This window comes from Choloepus didactylus, chromosome 1 (assembly GCF_015220235.1).
Source record: "Choloepus didactylus isolate mChoDid1 chromosome 1, mChoDid1.pri, whole genome shotgun sequence".
In the NCBI taxonomy this organism is placed as follows: Eukaryota; Metazoa; Chordata; class Mammalia; order Pilosa; family Megalonychidae; genus Choloepus; species Choloepus didactylus.
In genome coordinates, this window is record NC_051307.1 from 184455394 (window position 1) to 184481922 (window position 26529).

General features: G+C 39.8%; 1 protein-coding gene across 2 annotated transcripts in view; it reads left to right on the forward strand.

Annotated features, from left to right (window-relative positions):
* The first annotated feature begins 623 nt into the window (after nucleotides 1-623).
* The window catches only part of CMTM8 (CKLF like MARVEL transmembrane domain containing 8), a 106254-nt gene continuing 80348 nt past the window's right edge, over nucleotides 624-26529 (forward strand). Inside the window, exon 1 of one of the 2 annotated variants that reach the window (XM_037846562.1) lies at nucleotides 624-1230. In XM_037846562.1, coding sequence (XP_037702490.1) covers nucleotides 1084-1230 — 147 coding nt within the window. In that variant the 5' untranslated portion in view covers nucleotides 624-1083. The remainder of the gene's footprint in view (nucleotides 1231-26529) is intronic. The other variant, XM_037846554.1, reaches the window with a different exon arrangement.

Below are 26529 nucleotides of genomic sequence, written 5' to 3' on the forward strand. Positions count from 1 at the left end.
ACCTTTCAAGTTTTTGTTTTTTGTTTTTTGTTTTTTTTTGCAAACATTGTCTTCCCAAGATGACAGGACGGTCACACTGATTCATGTTGCTGAGTAACCTCCTTCCCATCTCCCGCCTAGGTGCCGTCACCCAGGCTCCACAGTTCCCCGCGCCAGAGCCGCTGAGGGCGCCTGAAAGCGTCTCGCCCTCAAAGCCAAGCGATTAAGTTGGTTCCTCAAATTGTTCCCAACAGGAGGGACAGGAAATAACGCCGGAGTCACAGCGGTAGCGGGAGGGGAAGAAGGACAAGCCGCCTCCCGGAGAGTCCTGGCGGCCTCGCATCGATCCCGGGTCTAAGGTCCGGCCGGGTAGTAATTCCAAACTCTCTGTCCCCCCGTCAAGTCACTACTCCACCCTCTGCCCATGTCGTCACTCAGTGGGCTGAGTTCTATAGCCACCGTGCGCCTTCAGACCTCGGCTTCCTTAAGGGTCCCCCTATGGCCGCTGCCCCCGCCCCCGCCAGGTGGAAGGAGACAGGTCAGCTGTGACTGCACGCCCGAGCGAGGCGGGGCCTGAAGCAAACGGGGGTGAGGGCTGGGAGAAGGTGGAGCAGGTGGCCAGAACCCCTGCGCCCTCTCCGGGCGGCCCGCCAGGCTACTCGCCCCGCGACCCTGGGCGCTATCTGCAGCCCTCTCAATTGCACAGTCTCGGACAACAGGTGAAAAAGCCGCGGCATCGCGGCGCCTCCGCGGGGCGGGCTCTCTCCTGCCCGCCTCCCGCCCGCCCCTCTCCACGCCCCCTCCCCTCCTCCGGGCCTCTGCTGCTGTCCTCGGCCGCCGGACGGCCTCCGGTCTTTCTGTCTCCTTTTCTTGGCCCCCAGCGTCAGCCCCGGAGCCCGCGCGCCGAGAGCCGGGGGCGCCGCGCACTCGCGGGACACGCGCGGCGGCTGGACTAGCCCCAGCGGGCGCCCCCTGAACGCCTCCTTCCCCGCTCCGGCCGCGTTCCCCGCCCCCTCGCCGGTGTCCGGGGTGCTCAGGGCCGCGCGTCTACCCGGGACGCGCTGGGGATCCCTTGGAAGGGGCCAGCCCTGCCGGGGCGCGACGATGGAGGATCCGCAGCGCTCCCGTTCGCACACCGTCACCACCACCGCCAGCTCCTTTGCCGAGAACTTCTCCACCACCAGCAGCAGCTTCGCCTACGACCGGGAGTTCCTCCGCACTCTGCCAGGTCTCCTCATCGTGGCCGAGATCGTGAGTGACCAGCGGGCGGGGAGGCCGGGGGCGCAGATGGATCCGGCGCCGGTGCATCCGCCGTGCTCCTTGGGATGGAGCCAGCTACTGGAAACAGAGAGCTTAATCTCTCCTTCTTACCAAAGTCCAAAGCTCAGAGACCCCCTCTCCTAACGAGGTCCAGCCACCCTGTTGTCTTGGGCTCTGCTGGGGGCCGTAACCCTCAGGAGAAACCCACCTTGGAGGCAGGGTGGTTGGTAGCCACTGAGTTTGTGTTGGTGAGTGTCAGGGACACCGGTGGCCTCTCTCACCTGATCTCCATGTGGGCCCCTAGAGTGGCCTCCTCTCTGGAAGCAAAGCTTTCCTAAGAGGTGGGGAGGAGTGTGCCTCTTCTTTTTCCTATTTATCTCCCTGGTACTAAAATTGAGGTGAGTCTGCAGGAAAAGTTCTCTGAATAAGGTCTCTGAGGGCCTCATCCTCTTTGGAGACCAAAAGGTCTCTGGCCTGGTGCTGTGCATATCCTGATTTAGGCCTCAGAACATTCCTGGAGGAGGCAGGGCATGTGCATTCTCCTCTCCATGGTAAAACATAGAGTCTGAGAGCTTAAATGATCTCCCTAAAAGTCCCAGCCAGTCCTTCATGGCTGAGACTTGCAAACAGCTAGTGGTATCCACTGTTTATTGAGCCTTCACCTAGTGCCAGGGTCTTGTCAAGCCCTTTAGATGCCTTCACGCCCTCAGATAATCAGCACAACCCTCCCCTGTGAAGGCAGCTTCAATTATTATCCCCGTTTTACATGTGAAGAAACTAAGGCATAGAGAAGGGAAGTAAGTCACAGCTGTGGGTGGTGGATCTGGAATTTATACCCAGGTATGCCTGTCTCCAGGGCCTTGCTCTCAACTGCTAAGGGGCATCCCTTCCAGTTGTCTAACCAGTGCTCCTTCTGCTGTATCTCATGTACTCTTCTTTAAACATTTGTGGAATTGAAATCTAGTCTCTATGGGGCGTTGAGAATGGGAACCTCCATGATGCAGAAGTGGCTGATAATTCAGGCAATTCCTTTGAGAAACCTTCAGCAAAACCTGTGTACATTAAGTAGTTTTCTTGCTCCTCAGAGTCTCAGACCCCACTGAATCAGTCCCCAGATGGTTCATGTGCACATGAGGTTCACTTAGTCCATCCCCCAGCTGGTTCCCTCAGTTGGTACTGAGGACTGCAGGAGAAGTTGATGCTGGGCCAGGAGACCCAATGAAAAGCTGAAGTTACTGGAACCGCTTTGCAGGGCCTGATCTCGGGAGCTCAACAAATATTTGCTGTGTGAGTGAAGGAGTTGGCAGACTGTCCTGTTCCTGCAGAGTAAACTGAAAGTAAAATGACAGAGATGGAACTTCTACTGTGGGTGGGACTGGACCAGACATGAAGTAGAATGTCTCTTCTTTTCTGATTTATGATCAATATGCTCTACGTTAAATCTTTTCAGAGAATAGACAAGTGGAGGAAGAAAATGTAATCCCACATTCCCATCCCTAGAAATAACCACAGTTGACATATTGGCATGTGTCTTTATGGATTTCAATAATTTTTTTTTTTAAAACATGGAAAGACGTGTAAGCAAAATCACCCTTATCACTCACTACTTTAGCTGAGTTTTTATTTTTGACCAAAGCAGTATATGCACGTTTTAAAAGAGTCAGATAGTCCTACCGACAGAAATGTTTCCTCCCACCATCTCCATACCCAGAGGTACACGTTCAAATCTCTTTAAGAGCTCTAAATAACATACTTACATTGCTATTTTAAAATTATTTTTCAGTTGTAGGCATTAGCCCTCCTGGACCATCTCTTCTCCATCCCCAATTTTACATATACTCTTCCTATCTCCCAGTACATCATAAGGTGATCTGGGTTAGATCAGTAGAGTGTTGTCCTTATGGCTCTGTAAAAATTGTTCATAGATGAGATAGAGGTCTATGAGAGCTTTTCCTCTACTGACCAATTTCTTGTTATCTCTGGAGTTAGTAGTTCTCTCTTTTCCATTTCCTTAGTTCTCTAGAGATTAGTCACTAATTCAACCACAGTTGTAGAAATTTCCTCTCGGGAGGCTGCAAGACATAGGCTGTTCAGTCGTGGTCATCCTTGTGACCAGCCCTCCTTGGGAGTCCTCTGACCTGCTGTCTCCTGACCTGGTTGCCTGGGGCACAGCTGACCACCTGGGGCCTCCTGCCCCACTACTCTGGAGATTCTCTTCCCTTCTTTACATTGGATCCCCTCTTCCCACTTCCAGTGTCCTTCTGTCTTGCCTTACTCCCAGTGGGGAGACGCAAAGCCTCCAGTAGCTTCCTGAGAAAGGATGCACGTGTAAATTGGTACTTTACATCTTAGAAAATTCTGAGTTTACAATTTCACATAATTAATAATTTTGGTTGGGTAAGGAATGTTAGATTGGCAGTGTTTTTCTTCAGAATTTTGAAAATGTTCCCCTGTTATCCTTTAGCTATTTCCATTCTTGATTTATTTTTAAAATTTTTCTGGAAGTCTGTAGAATCTTCTGTCTCCCCAGAGACCTGAACTGCCACAGTGATATATCGTAATATGAGTCTTTTTTCTTCCACTAGACTGGGGATCTGGTTTGTTCTCTCAATCAGGAAATCTCATGTATGTTTAACGGGATTTTCTTGAATGTGATTTTTGTTTTTCTGTTTTCTCAGTTCTTTTGGAAACTCCTTTGTGCTTTTTTTTTATGCATACATTTTCTTTGTTGATGATTTTTCTTACGTGTGTCCCTTCTGTAAGAACAGGGTTATAACCTGTTTTCACTTACTTTATCATGAACATTTTTCAGAGTCTCCTATATCTTGCATTCTTATAGTTTTTCATCATAAGCAAGTACCATACGTGCTTGGTTTCCTCAGTCTTCTATTTTAAAACAAGCACGTTTCCAGGTTTTACTAGTATAGTGAAGTGCCATTCCAATCTTCCTTCTTTGTTCATCTTCCACATTTGTCCATTGATTTTCTGGAGGAGAAGTTCCTTAAAGTGGAATTGTTGAGTCAAAGAATATGCAAATTTAAGGGTTTTGGTACATATCTGAAATTATCCTCCCCCAAAATTCTATTGATTTAAACTGTCATCTGCTGTTTAAGTGTGAGTTTATTTAAACTAAAAACACTTTTTTATAATTAGAACTCTTAAAATTCAAAATCTTTAGGATCACCTTAACTGATAACACTGTTTTTTGATTTTAAGATACTTTTTCATTCATGTTTTAGTATCTGAAATCAGATGCAGCTTATAATGAATGGTTTCTTAGAGGTAATGAAATAGGTTACCACTGATTCTCTATTTGGGGGTGAAGGATTCAAACTACTGTTCTCCCAACCCTGAAATGAAGATACATCTCCCCTCACCCACCCACCCATTCTGCCCCCAGAAAAATGCTTTCAGTTTTGTAAAAGCAAAATCCTGAAATAGAATTACTAAGAGCCCTTTTTCCTACATGAGCTTGGATAAAAGGAAATAATACAGAGAACAAAACATGATGCTTCCCCAAATCACTAGTCAAAATTGCTTGTCCTGGTTTTCTCACAGGGGTAAGAGGGTAGCAGTTATGCCTACTAAAACTGTCTAGGCTTTGCCAGTGTAATATCGTGTTAAACCAAATCATAGTAGTTTCCTTCCTTTTAAAGTTTTACAACAAGCTAGAAGCAATCCAGTACTTGACCTGTGCACTGTAGGATGCTGTGATCTCATAACTATTACAAGTACTTGAAGAATAAAAGTGATTTGTAAGAAGCTGAGTTAATTGCGTCCTTCCTGTTTGGCGACTTCAAAATGAATTATAGCATCCGTGTAATAATGTTCGGTCATTTTTCATTTACTTACTGTGTCATGAACATAGTTTGTTGGTGAAGTTCAAATAGGTTTACTGAGAGCTAGAACCTAAATTATTCTATTCTGCTGAGTTCTTTTTAAAAATAGTGAACATAGTTTCCTTTTCATAAATGCAATAAACTATAAAAAATTAGAAAAATGCAGGTAAGGCAAAAGCTGTAACTCTAGCCCCGACAGTGCCTCCTAGCAGGCATGAAACACTCAATGTCTGGAAATGGGTAGGGTTTAAAATTTTTTTTGGTTATTGTAGACGCTGGGGCGTCAACTGTTGTTTGCGGCCCCAACTGTTGTTTGCGGCCCTGGGCCAGGGATGCTAAATGTCCTGAAATGCATGCGATGGTCCCGAACAATGAAGAATTGCTGCGCCAATTACCAATAGCACCCCTCCCTCTTCAGGAACTCTGAGACAACCACTGTTTACCTGTTGGAGCAAATTGTTCCAGAATTTCTTAAGTAGTTATATATATTTTATCTGTAATTTTTTAAAAAGTTTGGTCACTTATAAACTACTCTTTGGGTTAGTGCTATGACCCTCTCTGCTGGATGTCTTCCATTTGTCCCTGCAGATCCACTCTCCACGTTCCTCTACCCTGCTCTTTACCCCGGGGGCTGATCTACAGGGACTGTCCCAATGGTGGGCACCAGCAGGAGGTGGCAGGGTGAGAGGGGAGTGCGTTTTGGGCATTCGTGCCTGGGATTCGTCCCTGATGGGTCTCAGCTGCTGACAGCCCTTTCCACACAGATACTGTCTCTGGCTCTGCTAACTGTTCCCCCTCCTGCTTACTAGGGCCGGGGCACTGCACTAATCCCATGTGGTTTTCCTGCATCCTGCTTTATAAATAACATCCTTTATTAAACTCTACTCAGATTATCCGGTCTGAATGTTCTGGGTTTCCTGCTGAAACCTGATATTTCACCTTTCTTCATCAATGTTTAATTTCTTATGATATACTTAATGGCCATATAGTATTCCCTAAATATCCAGGCACCTACTGTTCAACCTGTTTATTTCCTTCTTTTAACAAGGTTGTATCAAACATTCTTTAAGCTCAATCTTCCTGGATGTTCTTTCATATTTTCTAAGGACAAGCTCTTAGACTTGAGTAATAGGGTACATGCATCTTCTTTAAATTCAGGTCCATTGAGGTAAACAGTAAAATTAACTCTTTTTAGTGTAGAGTTCTATGAGTTTTGGCATATATGTTTTTTAAACAGGTTTATTGAGATATAGTTCACATACCACACAGTTTTACTATATTCTCAAACAAACATCACCACTATCTAATTCCAGAACATTTTCATCACCCCCAAAAGAAACCCATACTCATTACCAGTCACTTCCCATTTCCCTCTCCCTAAGCTCTTGGCAACCACTAATCTGCTTTTTGTCTCTATAGTGTTGCCTATTCTGGACATTTCTCTTTAAAGGGAATCCTACAATATGTGGTCCTTTGAATCTGGCTTATTTCACTTGGCATAATGTTTTCAAGGGTCATCCATGCGATAGCATATCTCAATACTTTATTCCTTTTATTGCCAGATAACATTGCATTGTATGGATGTATTACATTTTATTTATTCATCAGTTGATGGACATTTGGTTTTTTCTACTTTTTGGCTATTATAAATAATGCTGCTCTGAATCTTTGTGAACAAGTTTTTGTGTGGATATATTTTTAGTTCACTTCAGTGTTTATCGAGGAATGGGATTGCTGGATCATATGGTTAACTTTATGTTTAATATTTTGAGGAACTGCCAGACTATTTTCTAGAGTGATTACACCATTTTACATTTCCACCAACAGCGTAAGGTTTCCAATTTCTCCATATCCTCACCAAGACTTGTTATCATCTGTGTTTTTGATTCTAGCAATCCTAGTGGGTGTGAAGTGGTATTTCATTGTGGTTTTGGTTTGCAGTTTATTAATGATGAATCTGTCAAGCATCTTTTCATGTGCTTATTGGCCATTTGTGTATCTTCTTTGGGGAAGTGTCAGTTCAAATGCTTTGCCTAATTAAAAATTAGATTAGTTTTCCTTTATGATTGTAAGAGACATTAATATAGTCTAGATACAAGTCACTTATCAGATGTGATTTATAAATGTATTTCTCCAATTCTGTGGGTTGTCTTGTCCCTTTCTTAATGGTGTCCTTTGAAGTTTTTGATTTTGATGAAGTCCAAATTAGGTATTCTTGAATTTTGTTAATTGTACTTTTGGTGTCATATCTAAGAAAGCTTTGCCTGGTCCAGCATCATGAAGATTTAAGCCTGTGTTTTCTTCTAGAAAGAGTTTTATAGTTTTAGCTTTACATTTAGGCCTATGATTCTTTTTTAGTTAATTTTTGTGTATGGTGTGAAGCAGAGGTCCAGCTTCATTCTTTTGTCCCAACATCATTTGTTGACAAGACTTTTTCTCCCATTGAATTGTGTTGGCACCCTTGTAGAAAATCAGCTGATTATAGATGTAAGGGTTTATTTCTGGACTCAATTGTATTCCACTGATCTGTATGTCTGTCATTATGTACACATTTTAACACTGCTTTGAATACTGTAAATTTGTAGTAAATTTTGAAATTGGAAGTGAGAGTCTTCTAACGTTCTTCTTCTTTTGCAGATTCTTTTAGCTATTCTGGGTCCCTCACATTTCCATATAAATTTTAAGATTAGCTTGTCAATTTCTGCCAAAGATGCAGCTGGAACTTCTATATGAATTACATTGAATCGGTAGATCAATTTGAGGAGTATTACCATCTGTGGTAGCTTGGAGTTATGTACCCCAGAAAAACATGTTCCTAATGTTAATCCATTCCTATGGGTGTTGAACCCATTGTAAGCAGGAACTTTTGATGAGGTTACTTCAGTTAAGGTGTGGTCCAGCTGACTCAAGATGGTCTTAATCCTACTACTGGAGGCCTTATAGAGAAGGTCATAAAGGGAGAAGCTACAGGAACAACAAGAAGCTAGAAGTCAACAGAACCTGGAAGAGAAAGGAGAAGACGCATCCATGCACTGCCATGTGATGGAAAAGTCAAGGACCAAGGAACACTGCAGCCAGTCTTCTGGGAGAAAGTGTTGCCTTGCTGACATCTCAATTTTGGACTTCTCCAAGCCTCAAAACCGTGAGCCAATAAATCCCCAATGTTTAAGCCAACCTACTCTATAGTATTTGTTTTAGCAACTGGAAAACTGAAATACCACCTAAACAGCATTGTCTTTCAATCCATGAACATAATTATCTTTCCATTTATTTAGGCCTTCTTTAATTTCTTGCAATAATGTTCTATAGTTTTCAGCATTTGTGGTCTTGTACTTGTTTTGTCAAGTTTATTCCTGAGGGTTTTATTCTTTTTGATACTATTGTAAATGGAATTTTTTTTTTAATTTCATTTTTAGATTGCATGTTGCCAACACATAGAAATCTAATTGAGTTTTGCACATTGCTCTTGTATCCTACAACCTTGCTAAACTTGTTTATTAGTTCTGATGGATTTATATGTGTGTTGTTTGGCATATGTGCTTTTCAAGGCTTTTGATATTACTGCCAATTTATACAGAAAAGTTTGTACCAGTTTGCATTTCTCTAGTGGTGTTTCAGTGTGTAATCGCGTTTGTTTCTGCAAATACTTACCACCACTTTCTTTTAATTATCTGCCAATGTGACTGGAATGGGCGATATTAAAAATAATTAAAAACCAGTTTGGCATGGGCACCCACCAGTTGGAGAGGACACCAGCTATGAACAATGTTCAGGAGAGCCCTGGACATGTGAAAAAGAGCAAATGGTTTTTTTTTGTTTTTGTTTTTGTTTTTTTTAATCTTCATTTTATTGAGATATATTCACATACCACGCAGTCATACAAAACAAATCGTACATTCAATTGTTCACAGTACCATTACATAGTTGTACATTCATCACCTAAATCAATCCCTGACACCTTCATTAGCACACACACACAAATAACAAGAATAATAATTAGAGTGAAAAAGAGCAATTGAAGTAAAAAAGAACACTGGGTACCTTTGTCTGTTTGTTTGTTTGTTTCCTTCCCCTATTTTTCTACTCATCCATCCATAAACTAGACAAAGTGGAGTGTGGTCCTTATGGCTTTCCCAATTCCATTGTCACCCCTCATAAGCTACATTTTTATACAATTGTCTTCGAGATTCATGGGTTCTGGGTTGTAGTTTGATAGTTACAGGTATCCACCACCAGCTACCCCAATTCTTTAGAACCTAAAAAGGGTTGTCTAAAGTGTGCATAAGAGTGCCCACCAGAGTGACCTCTCGGCTCCTTTGGGAATCTCTCTGCCACTGAAGCTTATTTCATTTCCTTTCACATCCCCCTTTTGGTCAAGAAGATGTTCTCCATCCTACGATGCCAGGTCTCCATTCCTCCCCGGGAGTCATATTCCATGTTGCCAGGGAGATTCACTCCCCTGGGTGTCTAGAGCAAATGGTTTTTATTCACATTTCTGTAATTATTAAAGTTGAACATGTCAAATAGGCTTTTAGCTATTTATTCCTTCTTTTTGGTAATTGCCTGTTTTTTTCTTCCCTCTACCTATTTAAAAAATGGGGCTTTTTCTTTCTTTTAAAAATATTTTAAAGATATAGAAGGGAAAAACACTTGAATGAAAATTACCCCCAGGAGGAGAATAAGATTGGAGTGGGAGGTATGTTTGAATGGGAATGTGCACCTTGTAACATCATATATTTTGATATAGTTAAAATTTTTATTATAAGGATGTATTTATGAATTGATGTAATTAAAGAAGCTTGTAGCAAAGCAATGTGTTCATTGTAAGAATAAATTTCAGGTTATTTTTATAGATAGTGAAAACTGAAAGTCTCCACCTACCATCTCCTTCACTCCATCCCACATCTTCCCACCTAATGTAGCTACCACTCATTTTCTTTTCAGACCTTTTTAAATATATATGTGAATACAGACAGAGTTTACTACACATGTATGTGAATGACATTATGTGTATTCTACAAATATCTTTATATTTTTCCATATTTTTATTATTGATTTATATGTTTTTTTATATTATGGGTATTAATTTTCTCATGCCACATGTTATAAATCATGCCACTTTTCATTAAAAGATATTTCTAAGTTTTATGAAATCCAAACTGTTATCTTTTCTTATTAAGCCTTCTGGACTCTAGCTTGCTTAAACAGGGATTCCTCACCCTAAGATTATGCAAATATTTGAAGAAAATATCAGGGAATTTTTTCAGAGGGATGAGAATATTTACTTTCATAAGCGGTAAGAAGTTTTTGTGTGTGTATGGTTATAAGGCAAGGATGTAATTTCACTTTTTTTCCAAATGGATATCCAGTTGTCTCACCATTAATCATATTATATTTCTATATATTCATAATGATTTCATGACCCTATTCTGTTCTATTCTCGAGTTGATTCCAGACCCTTTTAATTTCTATAGCTCATAGTGCCTTTTAATATCTAGTAGTGTAAGTATTACAAATTTCTCTATTTCTTTGCTGTTTTCAAACATTTACACTTACAGGTGATTTTTAGAACCAGTGTTCTTTAAATCCCGTTACAACTTTTATTGAAATTGCATTTGATTGATAAATGAATTGGAAGAGATAACTTTATAATATTGAATCTGACCATCAAGGAATAGTGTATCTGTATTTGTTCAGATCATTTTATGCTCTTAAAGTTCTAAGTTTTTCCAGATGAGTCTTGTGCATTTCTTATTAGGTTTAAAAGTCTTTTTAAATTTTTGACAAATGGGATTTGTCAAAAATGAATTGCATTTATCAATTTCTGATTTGTGGTTTATAAGAAAGCTGTTAATTTTCTTATTTTGATCTTGTTTGTAGCCATCTTATTTGACTTATTAGTTCTAATTGTTTTTATTTGTTTTCGACTTTATAAGTAAACTGTAGTAATATTATGACCAATGATGGTTTTCTTTTCTTTTTTATAATTACACTTTTTTCCCCATGATTGCACAGGTAGGACTGCCAGTATGAGTATCCTTGGCTGGCTCATAACTAATTAGAATGTTTCCAACGTTTTAATGATAATACAGGGTGAAGCGTGTAGTCTGTTAGATATTCTTTATTGAATCAATTAGTGGAAATTAACCCTGCACCCATCTTAGTAAGGAATGAGTGTTGAATTTAGGAGATAAGATTGTGGGTCACAGTTTTTGAGGTGATCATATGGTTTTTGTTTCTCTCAGTGTGCTAATAGAGTGAGTTTACATTAGAAAATCTAATGTTGAGTCGTTCTTGCACTCTTGGGATAAACTCTACTTTGTTATAATGTGTTTATTCTTTTAATAAGCTATTAGATTAAAAAATCTGTTTTGTATTCTTGGATTTGATTTGTTAATATCACATTTGGGGTTTCTGCTTCTTTGCTTATATGTAAAACCAGCCTTTTAATTTCTGTGTTCTGTTTTGCCTCATTTTAATATTACTATAACTGCTTTTTGGGTTAGCATTTGTCTGGTATATTCTTGTCCCTCCTTTCTTTTTGACCTTTCCCTGTCATTTTTTATAGGTACATCTTATATAGCTAGATTTTATCTCTATATGTAGTTTAATAGCCTGTCTTTTAATATGGGAATTTGACACATTCATATTGATTCTGCTAACTTACTTACAATTCTTAGTTTTCCTTATTTTTTTCTAGTTTTTGAAAGTTATATGTTTTATTTCCATTTTGTTCGTTGTTACTTTAAAAGTTATATCCAAAATATTTAAACTTACATCTTTCTAACTATCCAGGGAACTAATCAAGATGTATAATCACATAATTTCATTCAAAGGATAATGCTTTCCACCTTACTTATTCCTAGCCATGTGCCTTGTGCTATTAGCCATTTTTTTTTCTGGATTACCTATTTTTAAATAGCTTTATTGAGATATAATTCACATTAAAGTGTACAATGTAGTATTTTTTAATAATTTTACAGAGTTGTGCAGCTGTTACCACAGTACTTTTAAGACATTTTCATCCCTCCGGAAAGAAAAAACCCCCTACCGTTAGAAGTCACCCTCCATTTCCCTCGCTCTCCCTAGCTCTAGGCAACCACTAATCTACTTTCTGTTACTATGGGCTTGCCTACTCTTGAACATTTTGTATAAATGGAATTCTACAATATGTGACCTTTTGTGTATGGCTTCTTCACTTAGCATAATGTTTTCAGGCATCCGTATTGTAGCATGTATCCGTACTTCATTTCTTTTTATTGCCAAGTAATATTCCATTGTATGGCTATACCACATTTCATTTGTTCATCAGTTGATGCACATTTGGGTTGTTGTCACTTTTTGGCTATTGTGAATAATGCTACTATGAACCTTTGCATGCAAGTTTTTACATGGTCATATGTTTTCATTTCTCTTTCATATATACCTAGGAGTGGAATTACTGGATCATGTGGTAACTCTATGTTTAATCTTTTAAGGAACTGCCAGACTGTTTTCCAAAGTCACTGTACCATTTTACCATTACCTTTTTTTAATGCAATTTTATTGAGATACAATCACATAACATACAGTCATTCAAAGTGTACCATCAGTTGTTCACAGTATCGTCATATAGTTGTGCTTTCATCACCACAGCCAAACTTTGAACATTTTCATCACTCCAAAAAATAAAATTAAAATTGAAATAAAAAAAGAACATCCAAAACCTCCCATTTCCCTCCTTCCCCCATTGTTCATTACTTTCTTGAAATACAGTTTAATTGGGATATATTCACACATCCTACAGCCATCCACAGTGTATAATCAGTTATTCACAGCACCATCATACAGTTGTGCATTCATCACCAGAATCCATTTTTGAACCTCTTCCTTACTCCAAAATAAAAATAAAAGCAAAAAAGAGCACCTAAATCTCTTCATCCTCTCCATCCCACCCTATTCTTTGTCTAATTTTTGTCCTCATTTTTCCACTCATCTGTCCATGCACTGGCTAAAGGGAATGCGAGCCACAAGGTTTTTACAGTCACACACTCACACTATGCAGTTTTCATAGTTATACAATCGTCTTCAAGAATCAAGGTCACTGGGTTGCAGTTTGATGGCTTCAGGTGTTTTCCTCTAGCCATTCCAACACACTAAAGACTAAGAGGTGATATCTGTATAGCACACAGGAATACCCTCCAGAGTGACCTCTCGACTCCATTTGACATCTCTCAGCCGCTGGAACCTTATTTTGTTTCATCTCTCTTCCCCCTTTTGGTCAAGAAGATCCTCTCAATCCCACAGTGCTAGGTCCAGGCTCATCTCCAGGAGTCATTTCCTGCATTGCCAGGGAGATTTACACCCCTGGGAATCACGTCCCATGTAAGGGGGAGGGCAGTGAGTTCACCTGCCAAGAGGGCTTAGAGTACAGTTACTTTTTAAAAAATGTTTTCTTAGGAATCATTTCTTGGCAGTTGTCTTAACCTTCCCAGACATATACAGAACAATTATTTAGACTTAACTACAAGTGTAACTTTTTTCACACTATTATTTTTTGTATCCTTTGTTATTTCCTTCCTTGATTTGTATTTCATTTCCTGGAGTACCCCTTGAGCAATTCTTTTAGAAAGCGTTTGAAGGTGATAAACCTTTTAAATCCTTGCACTTCCAGTAACATCTTTATTTCACCTTCATACTTGAATAATTTGGTTGATATGAAATTGTAGGCCTTACAGTTTCCCTTCATTAGATCTTAAAGTTATTGCTTCATTGTTTCTAGCACCTAATGTTAATGAGAGACCTGATGGTGTGGTAGTCCATAGACAGGCTTGTTAGGTTCCGTCCCTCCCAGGCTTTGCAGATATGTGGCTGTGTATTCTCACAGACTTAGTTGCAGCACAACCTTGTATAATTGATGCCTTTGCCCTATTAAATAACCCATGATAATATAGAAAGATGGCACTGGTGGTGAAGCAAGAAATTGTAGGTGGAATGTAGTTATTATATCTGGGTGAAATGGCATGGAAAAGGCAGTTTTGCAACCGTATGAAGTAGTTATGTTGGAATTTCAGGTTCATGTGGTTGGAGTAAAGGAAGATAATTAAACTCCCAGTTGGAGTTTCCTGAGTCCTGGTAGGTTCTGTCTCTGGGCAGGCAGAATGTTCTCACCCCAGCCTGGGAGGAATCAGGGCCTGAAGCCCTCTTTCTCAGGTCAGCCTTGGCCTGACATCCCCTGGTGTTCCCTGATGAGAATATGTCCTTTGCATCTGTGGCAGTAAATTGTAACTTCTGTGATAGTTTCACTAGGCCTCAAATCCATGTCTCTTTGGGAATCAGGTTCTCGTTTCCTTTTAGGTAACCAAATAACTTTTTCTCCCTAGAAGCTTTTGAAATTTTCTCCCAATCTTTGGGGATCATAAACTTCTCCACTGTGTGTCTAGAAGGGCATCTCTTTATTCATCTTCCTCAGCCCTCTTTAGGCACTTTATAACTAAGATTCAAATCTGTCTTCAAGAACACAGGGAAAATTCTCTTATTTCCTGCATCTCTTCCTTCTGTTTTTGCTCTCAAGAAATCTTTATTCATTCCAGGAGAGATTAAACTATCTTCCGTATCTCTTAACTTTCCTTTTATAGTTTGCATGTCTTTGTTCTTTTTAGTTCTAGAGAAATTCCATTTCATGGCCAAATTGAGATTTTCAGTTGAGTATGTTCTGCCCTTCAGCCCATCTGTTGAAGTTTTATTTTGGCATTGATGGTTTTAATTCCCAACAATTTGACACTCTTTTTACTCTGTAGTCTGATACCTCCCTTTTTTTTTTAAATTTAGGAATATTGGGTATATTTAAGCTTCTTGGCTTACTGAGCAAACACTTCTGCTTGTTGAGCCTGTTGCTCCTCACCTGGCTGTTTTTCTCATGCTTATCGGTCTGTGATTTTAGATGAGTGTATTGAGGGGTTAGAGACTGTTTGCACAGCTTAAATGAGAATCCCTGTGCCAGTGTGACAGGTTTTTGTCACATGACCTGCATCTGATGGTTTTTCAGGGGAAGGAAAATTTTAAGAGGGTGAGGGGGGACATTGGGTATAGTATAGCTACATGGGCTTTCCTGTGAGGTGTGCAAACAGCTTATTCAAACATCTGGAAGTCTTGCTTTGTTCTGGGGGCTATTTTTGGATGTAACTGCTGGTAGGAGTGGGGGATGGTGGTGCTGATTATCTTTGCAGCTTCTATGGAGCTAGGGACGGGACACTGGGATTTCAGTTATAGCTACCGCAGAAAAACCAGATGCCTCTTTGGCTGTGACTAGCAATGGGAGCTGCAAAAGCCGCTGACGCATGTCCTCTGCCCCCATGATATGTCTTCTGCTTTGTTAGTTTTGCACAGGTGTGTCTGCCAAAACTAAGTCATATGTGTAATCTGGGTTGTGGTCTTTGGCTTTCCAGCCTCTAGTGGGCAATAGAAGTAAGGTATGCTGCAAGGGGATTTGAGTGTCACCAAGTGGATCCACACGTAGTATATACTGCATCCTCTTTCACTGGGTTCTGTCTAGGTTGCTGTGTTGGAGTTGGAAGACTTTCTTGGATTTTTTTGTGCTTAGGACATTCTCAGGGCTTGTCTTCCAGTTAATAAAGTTGGGCATTTGATTTCTAACTGTATGATCTTGCACAACTAACCTAATATTTCCTGAACTTCTGTCTGTAATAATGAGAAGGATGATAGTGACTTCACAGGTTAGTGGGAGATAAAGTGAGTTAAAATATGTGTTAACCTTGTCCCAGAGGTAAATATTAGTTTATTTCTGTGGTAGATAACTTTCCTCCAAGCTTCCCTCAGTGGGTCCTGGCTTTGTAGATTAATCCCAAATGGGGCTTCATTTGGTACAAGTGAGTAGCCACATCTCAACTTAATGAGGCTCCACACACCCAGCGGTGAGTGTGGGCATGCAATTCACCTCTTTGGTGTTTATTAGGGTTGGGATTAGGATCATACTTTTGACTAAAGAAAGCTTAAAAACTACATTGAGAACAACGAAGTTCTGCTTGTTTTAACTTTAGAACGTTGAGTTCATTCTGACTTTTTGACACTCTAGTAGAGGGATCTAGCTACAACTCTGACTGGGGCCAGCTTTGTAAGTGCAATGGAAAGACCTCATCGATTTGTGTTCCTGTGTAAACTTTATGAAAGAAGGTCTAAAAAGCCAGGGGGTGGGTAACTTTTCCTGAGGTCTGAATTGAATGGCCTGAGTTGGAAAACATGCAAAGCTCTGAGCATGCTCTTTATTTTCCCTGGCCCTTTCCTTCATCTATCCAAAATCTAATTATAAGAAATGCCATTTTCTGTGAGAAAAAGAATTCAGAGGAGAAAGAGATCTTTATTTTTTATTTGTAATCTGCCTTGTTTCCAGAAAGGATTTGAAGCAGGACAGAAATCTTTCAATTGAGGATTTAAAGGTTGCAACAAGAAATCTATATCAGTCAAGGACTGACACGCATCAAAGATCACTGTAGAAAAACTTCATGTGAAGCACTAAACCTTGAGCAGCCTTGAAGTGGCATTCTTGAATAAGATTCTTTAGACAGAATGGAACGGTTGTATTGACAGACACCACTATGTCAGTCAAAAGGAGAAAATATGGTGGATTCGTCAGCTGATCTTCCTTCAACTTTAGTTTTAATTTAGGAAAAAAAAGGTCTGTGTGCTTTGAGGCTCTGGATTTCTTCTGATCTCACAGGCCCAGAAATTTCCTTAGAGGTGGAAATGTTTGAGGAGATCCATAATAGCAATGTTTAATATTGTACTAGCTTATACTTTGGAAATTATGTATGTTTCCCTTAACTGTGACATGAATCTTGAGTGATTTTCCTTTTTATGTTTCTAATCACAAGCTTCTGTTCTTACTGCCCTGGGAAGCTAACATTGGAGATTGGAGTTTTTACCTCCTTTTACTTGATGAAGTTGATTTGGTGAAAGGTGGAAGACCAAAGCTGAGTTAGCTAAGTCACTGTACTACCAGGCTGGCGTAGCTGCTAGACTGTGGAATGAGAGCTCAGAAGGGAGTTCTTGCTTGTTCCTGAGGTCTTGAGGTGCTTGGAAAGGTTAGACCATATTCATTTAGTTGCTGATTTGCATAATTGAGAACTAGGGGGTGTCTTCTGCAGACTTGTACCTCCAAAAATAAAATTGCTTCTTTTTTTAATGGAAACTTTTTTGGTGTGAAATAACAGACAGTATTAAAATCTGTATATGGTTTAAATAATAGTTAAAACAAGTAACCACAAGCCAACCAATGATCTTAAGAAATAGGACATTGCCATATCTTAGAGGGCAGTTGTATACCCAGCTTTCTTTCCCAGAGGTAACCACTGTCTAGTTTTTGTTATTCATTCTCTTGTTTTTCATTAAGTCTGTCTATCTATCTGTCATTTATCTCTCATCAATCAAATATATCTAATATATTCAATGTTCTATAAAGTTCAAAATGAACTGGATATTATTTAGCCTTGGCTCATTTTGAACTTTATAGAATATAGACTCACACTATGTTTTTTTTGGGGACTTGTTATTTTCACTCATCATCAAGAGTTTTCCATGCTGATGCATGTAGCTCTTGCTCATTAATTTGTAAAATTGTGTAAGTATTCCATTATGTGAATGTACCATAATTTGCCCCTTCTATATTAATGGCCACCTCTGTTGCCTTCTTTTGGACTGGTTAATTTTTCCTTTTTATTTGCTCATTCTTTTTTTTTCTCCTGTTTGGAAGTCACACTCTGTCTAATCTTTTAGTGGATTCCCTAGCAATTTTAACATGCATACTTTGTCTGTTATGCAGGTTCAAATTAATCTGTATTTTTATCCTGCTCCTATACAAAAACAAAGCCCTCAGAACTCTAACTCAGATGACATACCTCACAATTTATAGTATTTTCCAGTCGTTTAGCTCTATCCTGTTATACTCCCACAAGTAGGCTTTGTAATTGTTTTATTCGATCAGTGAGTTCACTTTACCCACAATCTACACAGTTCCCCAATGTCATTGCTCATCATTCCTTCTTACATCTCAGACCTTTCACCAGTTTTTGTCTTTCTGAAAATATTTTTCTTTCTCATTCTTGAAAGATAATTATACAGGTTATAGAATCCTAAATTGACAGTGACTTTTGTCTTGGAATATTGAAGGTATCATTCTTCTGTCTTCTGGTTTCCATGGTTGCTGTTGAAGTTGGCGAAGTGTGAATTGTCATTCTTTTTATTTTGGATGCTTTTAAAATGCACTTTGTATTTGTATTCAGCAATTTCATTATGATGTGTCTCTTTGTGGATTTCTTTTTATTTATCCCTGGATTTGGTTTAGCGTCTTGGATCTAATACTTGATCTTTCAACAATATTGGGAGTTTCTTAGCTATTATCTCTTGATTTGTTGGAAATATTGTCTCTTTCCCATTTTATTTCATCTCCTGAAACGCTGATTAAATTTGTGTTAGATCCTCAGATTCTATCCTCCGTGTCTTTTAAATTGATAATTTATAATTATCAATTTACAAATTGAATTACATATTGTATATTATATAATTATATTTTAAAAAAATTTATAATGTTCCTGGGCTACGTTTTATTCCTTCATTCAGTCAGTCATATATTTAGGTTATACTTTCCATTTCAGCAATTCTTTCTTTTTTCTTTTCTTTTTTTTTTAATTAGAAAAGTTGTGGTTTTACAGAGCAATCATGCATAAAACACAGGATTCCCATATACCACCCTATTATTAACATCTTGCATTGGTGTGGTACATTTGTTAAAATTGACAAAGGCACATTTTTATAATTTTACTATTAACTGTAGTCCATGATTTGACTTAGGATTCACTGTGTAGTGCAGTTTCATGGATTTAAAAAAAAAAATCATTCTATTTCCATATATACAACCTAACATTTCTCGTTTTAACCACATTCAGACATATATTTCAGTGCTCATAATTACATTCATAATGTTGTGCTACCATCACCACCATCCATTACCAAAACATTTCCATCATTCCAGATAAGAGCTCTGTACATTTTAAGCCTTTACTCCCTACTCCCTATCCCAACTCTGTCCTCTGGTAACCTATATTTTAAATTCTGACTCATGACTCTATGGGTTTGCTTATTCTAATTATTTCATATCAATGAGACTATAAAATATTTGGCCTTTTTTTGTCTGGCTTGTTTCTAACACAACAGAGTGTCTTCAGGGTTCTTCAGTGATTTCATGTGTATCACAACTTCATTTCTTTTATGGCTAAATAATATTCATTGTTTGCATATAACATATTTTGTTTATCCATTCGTCGTTTGATGGACTTAGTTTGCTTCTGTCTTTTGGCAGTTGTCAATAATGTCATTGTGAACATCAGTGTGCAAATTTGCTGTTTGATTCCCTGCTTTTGATTCTGAAGAACTGCCAAATTGTCTTCCACAGTGGTTGTAACATCTTATGTTCTCACCAGCAATGAATGAGGATTCCTATTTCTCCACATCCTCACCAACACTTATTATTTTCCATTTTTTTAATAGCAGCCATTCCAGTGGATGTGAAATGGTAGCTCATTGTGGTTTTTATTTGCATTTTCCTGATGGCTAACGATGTTGAGCAGCTTTTCATGTGCTTCTTGGCCATTCGTGTATCTTCTTTGGAGAGATATCTATCAAGACTTTTGTCTATTTGTTAATTGGATTGATTAACTTTTTGTTGTTAAGTTGAAGGATTTCTTTATATATTCTTATATTAGACCTTTATTGGATATGTGATTTTAAAATGTTTTCTCCCATGTAATTCTTTAGTTGTTTAATCCATCCATTGAATATTTAATTTCAGTTCTTATGTTTCTAGAAATTCTTTGTTTCAGATCTATTGTGCTCTTCAAAGCCTCCTTTGCTTATTTTCAAATTCTTTTTTGTTCTGAAACATATTAAGCCTACTTATTTTATACTTGATTTGAAATGACAATATCTGAAGTCTCTGAGACTCTGACTCTAACTTCTGTTTGTCCTGGCTTCCATTAGTGGTAACTTGTTTTTTGTGTGGTGCTGGTGGTTTTTGACTGTGAGCTTTTTATTTTCCATGACCCTGACCTGTGACAGTACTTGAGGCCTAGGTAAAAGATAGACCTTCCCAAAGAGGATTTATATTTGCTTCTGCCACTTGCCTGGAATCTCTACCAATGTAGGATCTCTTTAAACTAAATCATCCGCGTGATTTTTCACACTACGTGGATTCAGATCCAAGCCAAATGAGAAAATGAGTGGCTGCAGATTGAAAGGGAGATTCTCATCCCCCATTGCCAAGAATGAGACAGCTAAGTTGTCTTGCTGTTCCCTCTGGGCAGTGAGTTTATTTCTTATCTTCCCTCAGATGGAGAGTTTGGTTATTTGAGACCCCAGCTTTACGTGAGAGGTGTCCTGTTAGACTCTTCACTTTGGGTGGGCTTTTGGCTAATTTCACCATAGGGCATCAAGATAGAAGCTGGGCAAAAGACTTGAGTAGACATTTCTCCAAAGAAGATATGCAAATGATCAGTAAAGCACATGAAAAGACACTCAATATCGTTAGCCATCAGAGAAATGCAACTCGGAAGCACAGTGAGATACCAGTTCACACCCGTTAACTCGAATCAAAAAGTCTGATAACAAGAAGTCTTAGCAAGGATGTGGAGAAGTGAGAACCCTTGTATACTGCTGGTGCAAACATAAAATGGTGCAGTCACTTTGGAGAAGAATCTGACAGTTCCTCAAAATGTTAAACATAGAGTTACCATATGGCCTAGCAATTCTATTCTTAGGTATATTTAGAAGAGAATTGAAAATATATGTGAATATTTATAGCAGCTTTATTTGTAGTATCCAAAAGACGAGAACAACCCAAATGTCCATCAATGGATGAATGGATCAAAAAAATGTAGTATATCCATACAATGGAATAGAATTTGACCATAAAAGGGAATGAAGTACTGACACATGCCACAACATGGATGAGCCTTGAAAACATTATACTAAGTGAGATAAGCCAGACGCAAAAGATCACATATTGTAGGATTCCATTTACATGAAATGTCCAGAATAGGCAAGTCCACAGAAACAGAAAACAGATTAGCAGTTGCCAGGGGGTAGGGTAGGGGCAATAGGAATAAGTGCTAATGGGTAGAGTGTTTCTTTTTGGGATGATGAAAATGTTCTGAAGTTAGATGGTGATGATGGTTGTGCAGCTCTATGAATATACTAAAAATGACTGAATTGTACACTTTAAAAGGATGAGCTTTATGGTATATGAATTATATTTTAATTAAGCTGTTTTTTTTTAAATATGGAATCTCAAGATCCCCACCGTTCACCATACTCTTAGTGTGGAAACAGGCTTTGCCATTCGAGAACTCCCCAGGATTCCTGTTTTATTTCATTTGGCCTCTTAGGATTCCTTCCTTTCATGTTAGCTCTGCAATGTGTTTTAAAATGTTTTATATTTTATCTATACTTGTTTCATTTGGGAGGATACCCAATCCATCATACTACCAGAAATGGGAGGCAGAATCCCTTTAATTTTAAAGACATTCAAGTTCTTAAGAAAAATTGCAAGGACAGTATAAATGAACTTTCTTATCCCTTCACTGTGATTTCTCAAGTGTAAATATCCTGTCTCATTCTCTCTCTCTCTCTCTCCCTCTCTCTCTCTCTCTCTCTCTCTCTCTCTGTCCCTACCCTCTTTCTCAATATCTATCTGTCAACTTAATATTTTTGCTGAATCATTGGAGAGTAGGTTGCAGACATCATGACCCAAGATACCCCAAATATTTGAGCATGCATATTTTAGTGCATGCATAACCATGGGTAACTATCAAGTTCAGCAAATTTAGCCTTGATACTAATGTATACTCCATACTTAAATTTCACCAATAATACCCCCCTCCTGGGTTTGCTGAAATAATTAAATAAAAATTCATGGGAAATTGTTGAGCAGAGTACCTGGCACATAGTAAGAACTCATAGCTTGTTTTAGAGGGAGTTCATGGACCCAAGCCTCTATGGGACTTCCCTATACCTTGAGGTATTGGTGAAATTGCTCAGAATCTCAGTCTTTCTATGTGAGGAGCCTAAAGGCATCCCATACCCTTCCTTTAATTCCCAAAGAGCCAGTGTTCTCTTGGCTTATCTGCCTTTTCATTCACCTCCCCTTTCCCTTCGCTATTGCTCACCTCCATATGAAGCCCACTCACCGCAGGGTTAAGTTGATTTTAGATATTGACTAGTAATGGGGGCAGAGAGTCTTGGTGAGTGCGAGCCTACCTCCCAGTCCACCCTCACCCTGGATTACCCATCCTCCTCCTCAGATCCTCTCTCTCTATGCACAGAAACTCTATCCAACGCCTACCTCCAAACTTGTATATCTCAACCCAGTGAGGAGCCACAGAACAAAGGCTCTTCAGTGAACCAGGAGCCATGCTCCCCAGAAGGCAGATGGCATTTAAATAGGAATTTATTTTTCTATAATACAATTGTTTTTATTCTGTTACTGGTGCTGCTTGTGCAACAGTGATACCTTGGAATTTCTCTTATCTCTGTATTGGCTTGAGAGGATACCACGTGGGTGGTTTGAACCTGTATCAGCAATATACCTGGATGAAGGTGCTGCCCTGTTGGTAGCTGAAATAATTGCCTGTGGCTAACCGGAGACCTGTGCCGAGGCATTTTACCTGGATTCTGGGGAAGAAAGATGGGCTCAGCTGAAGTTATGTCACATAGGACCTTTGTTCTTCAGAAGTGAATCTTTGCTGGGGCCCTGCCCTGTGCCAGTGTCACTTAGCTTGTTTTCTTGTAACCAGTCTCATCAGTTGGGTCCCACAAAATGAGCGTGGGATGATGCACCTGCCTTGTCTTCTTTAAGGCACCTCCTACTCCTTCAAGGAGCTGTCTGTCCAGGTGAACTTGTTTGGTTAGCTTCCAGAACTTTCATATGGAACTGAGGCATGCCTTTTTCCCCTCGGATTTTTAAATATATGGATAACATTATACTACTGTCCAGCCCTATCTCCTGAGAAATTCTTTAATCTTGGAAGAAGAGTGGGGGAAGTGGGGTGGGAGAGAAGGGGACAGTGCTCACCCCCGGTAAGGTCATTGGTATTTAGGCCCCGGGCAGTGGAGCCAAAGACTGGTTAGACCTCATGGTTGTTGCTGCTGCTGATTTTCAAGCTTGGTTAACCAGTCCGCCAGGGAATGGAGCTGCCTGGGGGATTGTATTTGAGTGTGATAAGAGTTTGCACAGCTGTTTTATGTTGCCCAAACTTGCAGGGCTTTGATTTATACTCAAAAATAAATTTTTAATAATTTACCAAGAGATTAGAACTAGTAAAAAATACCAGGAACTTTTATCATCCTGAATTATGCTATTTGTTCTAACGAAGTCTTTGTTTCAGTGAAGCCTATGAAAAAGAAAGCTGACTGACCCCCAGACTAGTTTTGTTGGCCTGCATGGTGTTGAAAATCAGAATTAGTTGCCAATATGAAAGGTCAGGAGATGCTACAAGAAAATCTAGATTTTTAGATTTCTTTTTGAAAAATTGGACACATGTACAACACTGGGTCCATGATCCCTCGCAGTAATAATCCTTTGGAGCCAAGAAGTGGCTCCCTCTTCATGTAAAGTGTGGGTCAAGCTGCATGTTATTATGACAAAGCCCAAATTAAGTGGCTTAAATGAGGTGGAAACTTAAATTTTTTCTCATTCGACAGCCCGAACGCTAATTGCCCAGGGCAGATGTGATGGCTCCACAGTGTCTGAGTTCCAGGCTTCTTCTGTCTTGTTTCTCTTCTGTCCTCTACAGTGGGTTCCATCTTGTGGCCCAAGATGCTGGTATCTCCCACGATGACATCTGCTCCAGCCTACAGCAGAAAGGGAGAAGGGGCAATGGAAGATGCACGCTTTCCCTTTAAAGGCCCGACATGGAAGTTACATGTTTTTTTTCCTCTCACATCCCATTCACCAGAATGTGATGGTGTGGCCACATCTTAGCTGCACATGAGGCTGGAGAAATGTGGTCTCCATCCACGTAACCAAGTATATAGCTAAAATCCAGTTTTTATTAAAGGGAGAAGGTAAGAGTGGACAGTTAGTGTTCTGTTCTGCAACCGGCCATGTGCTCACCTGTTTGCTGCAAGTTCGGCTCTCTCTGGTCTCCCCACCACAGAAGCCATGAGTTATGGCCATTCATTGCCTTTTACCTGATCTGTTTCAGTTATTTATCTTACCTTTTATTCTCACCTGCTTGGTAGACATCTGAGGTTGCATTCTCTGCTCTGGCCTGATAATTTCTTTCAACACACCTTCATGTTTTTATACTTGCTGTTGTTGCCTCTACTTAGAATTTCCTTCTCTCCCTTTTGGCCTGGCAAGCTCCCTCTCAGGATAACTCAGCCTTCTCCGTCCTTTCTCATATTTGGTTCTCTTTGTTCCATCCTAATACATAAATTGTTAATTTTAGTAAGCCTTTGGTTTATTTACGTTTATGGCCGTAAAACCTGGCACAACAGTTGGGATATAATAGACCAACAATTGGTACCATTTACTGAGTGCTTGCTCAGAGAAAAACACTTTCTAGAACTTTTATAAAAGTTTTAAATGCCCCACTGTGAATTAGGTCATGTATTAGTCACAGCCTTTCCAATTTTAGATGATGGAGACTTGACTCAAACTGACTTAAGCAACAACAAAAATGAGAAGCACTTTTTGGCTCATATATCCAAGAAGTCCAGATGTGGGTTTAGCTTCAGGTAAGGTTGGAACCAGGAGCTAAAATGATATCAGAACTCAGTCTCTCTCCGTCTCTTGGCTATGCTTCTTGTGTGTGGACTTCATTCTTAGGAAGTCTTTCTTTACATGGTGACAAAGATACTACCCACCATTCTGCATTATCCTTACAGTTTCTTATTCCAGAAAAAAAAGAGAACATGAATCTATTTCTTCATAATGGCAACCAAATATTGGAGAAAGTTCCTGATTACCTGGCTTGGGTTTTGTCTTGGTCTGCCAGGGCTTTTTTGACAAATACCCCAGGCTGGTTGCCTTAAACAACAGGAACTTTTTGTCTCATGGTTTTGGATGCTAGAAGTCCAATCTCAAGATCTCAACAAGCCATATTTTCTCTGGAAATTTGTAGCATTCTGGCACTGGCTTGCCGCAATCCTTGGGGTTCTTGACGTGCTTCTCCGCCTCTGTCACAGGGTGATCTGTCTCCTTGGTCTCTTCCTGTGGCTTCCTCTGACTGCCTGCATCTGAATTCCCTCTGCCTTAAGAGGATGCCCCAACCTGATTCAATTTGGCCTCATCTACGTAGGATCTTAGAAGATCCTATTCACAGTAAGTCCACACCTTAACTAATAGTAACATCTTCAAAGGGCCTATTTACAAATGGGTTCACACCCACAGGACTGGGGCTTTGGACTTCAACGTGTCTTCTGTGGGGAACATGATTCAACCCCCAAAAGGTCTTATGGCCAACCCTGGTTCAGTCAGTGCAGCCAGGGGATGCAGTGCTCGGGTTACCAGGTCATTTGTCCACTTCTGGCACCAGGGGTGGAGTCACCCTGTTTCAGATTACATTGAAGAGAAGGTAGGTCTCAAAGGAGATGTAAAACAAACCAAACACACACACACACACAAAACCCAAAAAAACCCTGTGCCTACTGTATTTGGAGCTATCCTAACTACATTTTACAGGTAAGGTGACTGAGACCGAAAAGTCACAGTGACCTAAGGTCACAGGTAGTGCCCAGTATCTCTTGAGCTCTACCTGGGTGGCTAGTATTCTGCTGTTACTATGGGAACCGCGATAGGAATTGGGCATGGCTGTGCCTTCAGGAGTCAACATCTTGCGTTTTGTAGAGAGAGATGAGGCTCCCACTCATAGTTGGGGTAAGTCAAGTGACTATGACAGAGTAGAGGAGGCAGCGTCCTTCCTGGTACGAGCTAGAGCCTGTGGAACGTTCTGGGGGAGTTTACCAGGTGCTCCTGTTCATGGGCGCTTGTTGGCATTCTGGGCCGGAGAGTTGTCTGCTGTGTGGGACTGTCTCCTGCGTGGCTGCATGTTGACACCAAAACCATCTTCCACATGTTTCATCCACCACCTCCAGCTCCACTCCTCACCCCCCAGAGCCACTGGCCAAGGGATCAGGAAGGCTCTGAGCAGGAGTCACAGAAGACATGATCAATAGTGAAGAAACAAGTTATTCCACACAGAGACTTGAATAAACTGCTAGTTTTTGTCAGAAAACAATGCTCTAAGCATGTCAAGGTGCCTTTGGTATCTTTTCTGAAACTTTGTAAATATTCATTGGGTGTTTAATTTTTTGCTCACTTCGTTCTGAAAAGGATTTAAAGTAGCTTTATGAGTATATATAAACCCATAGATGAACACACAGTTAAATGAAAGTTAAAATT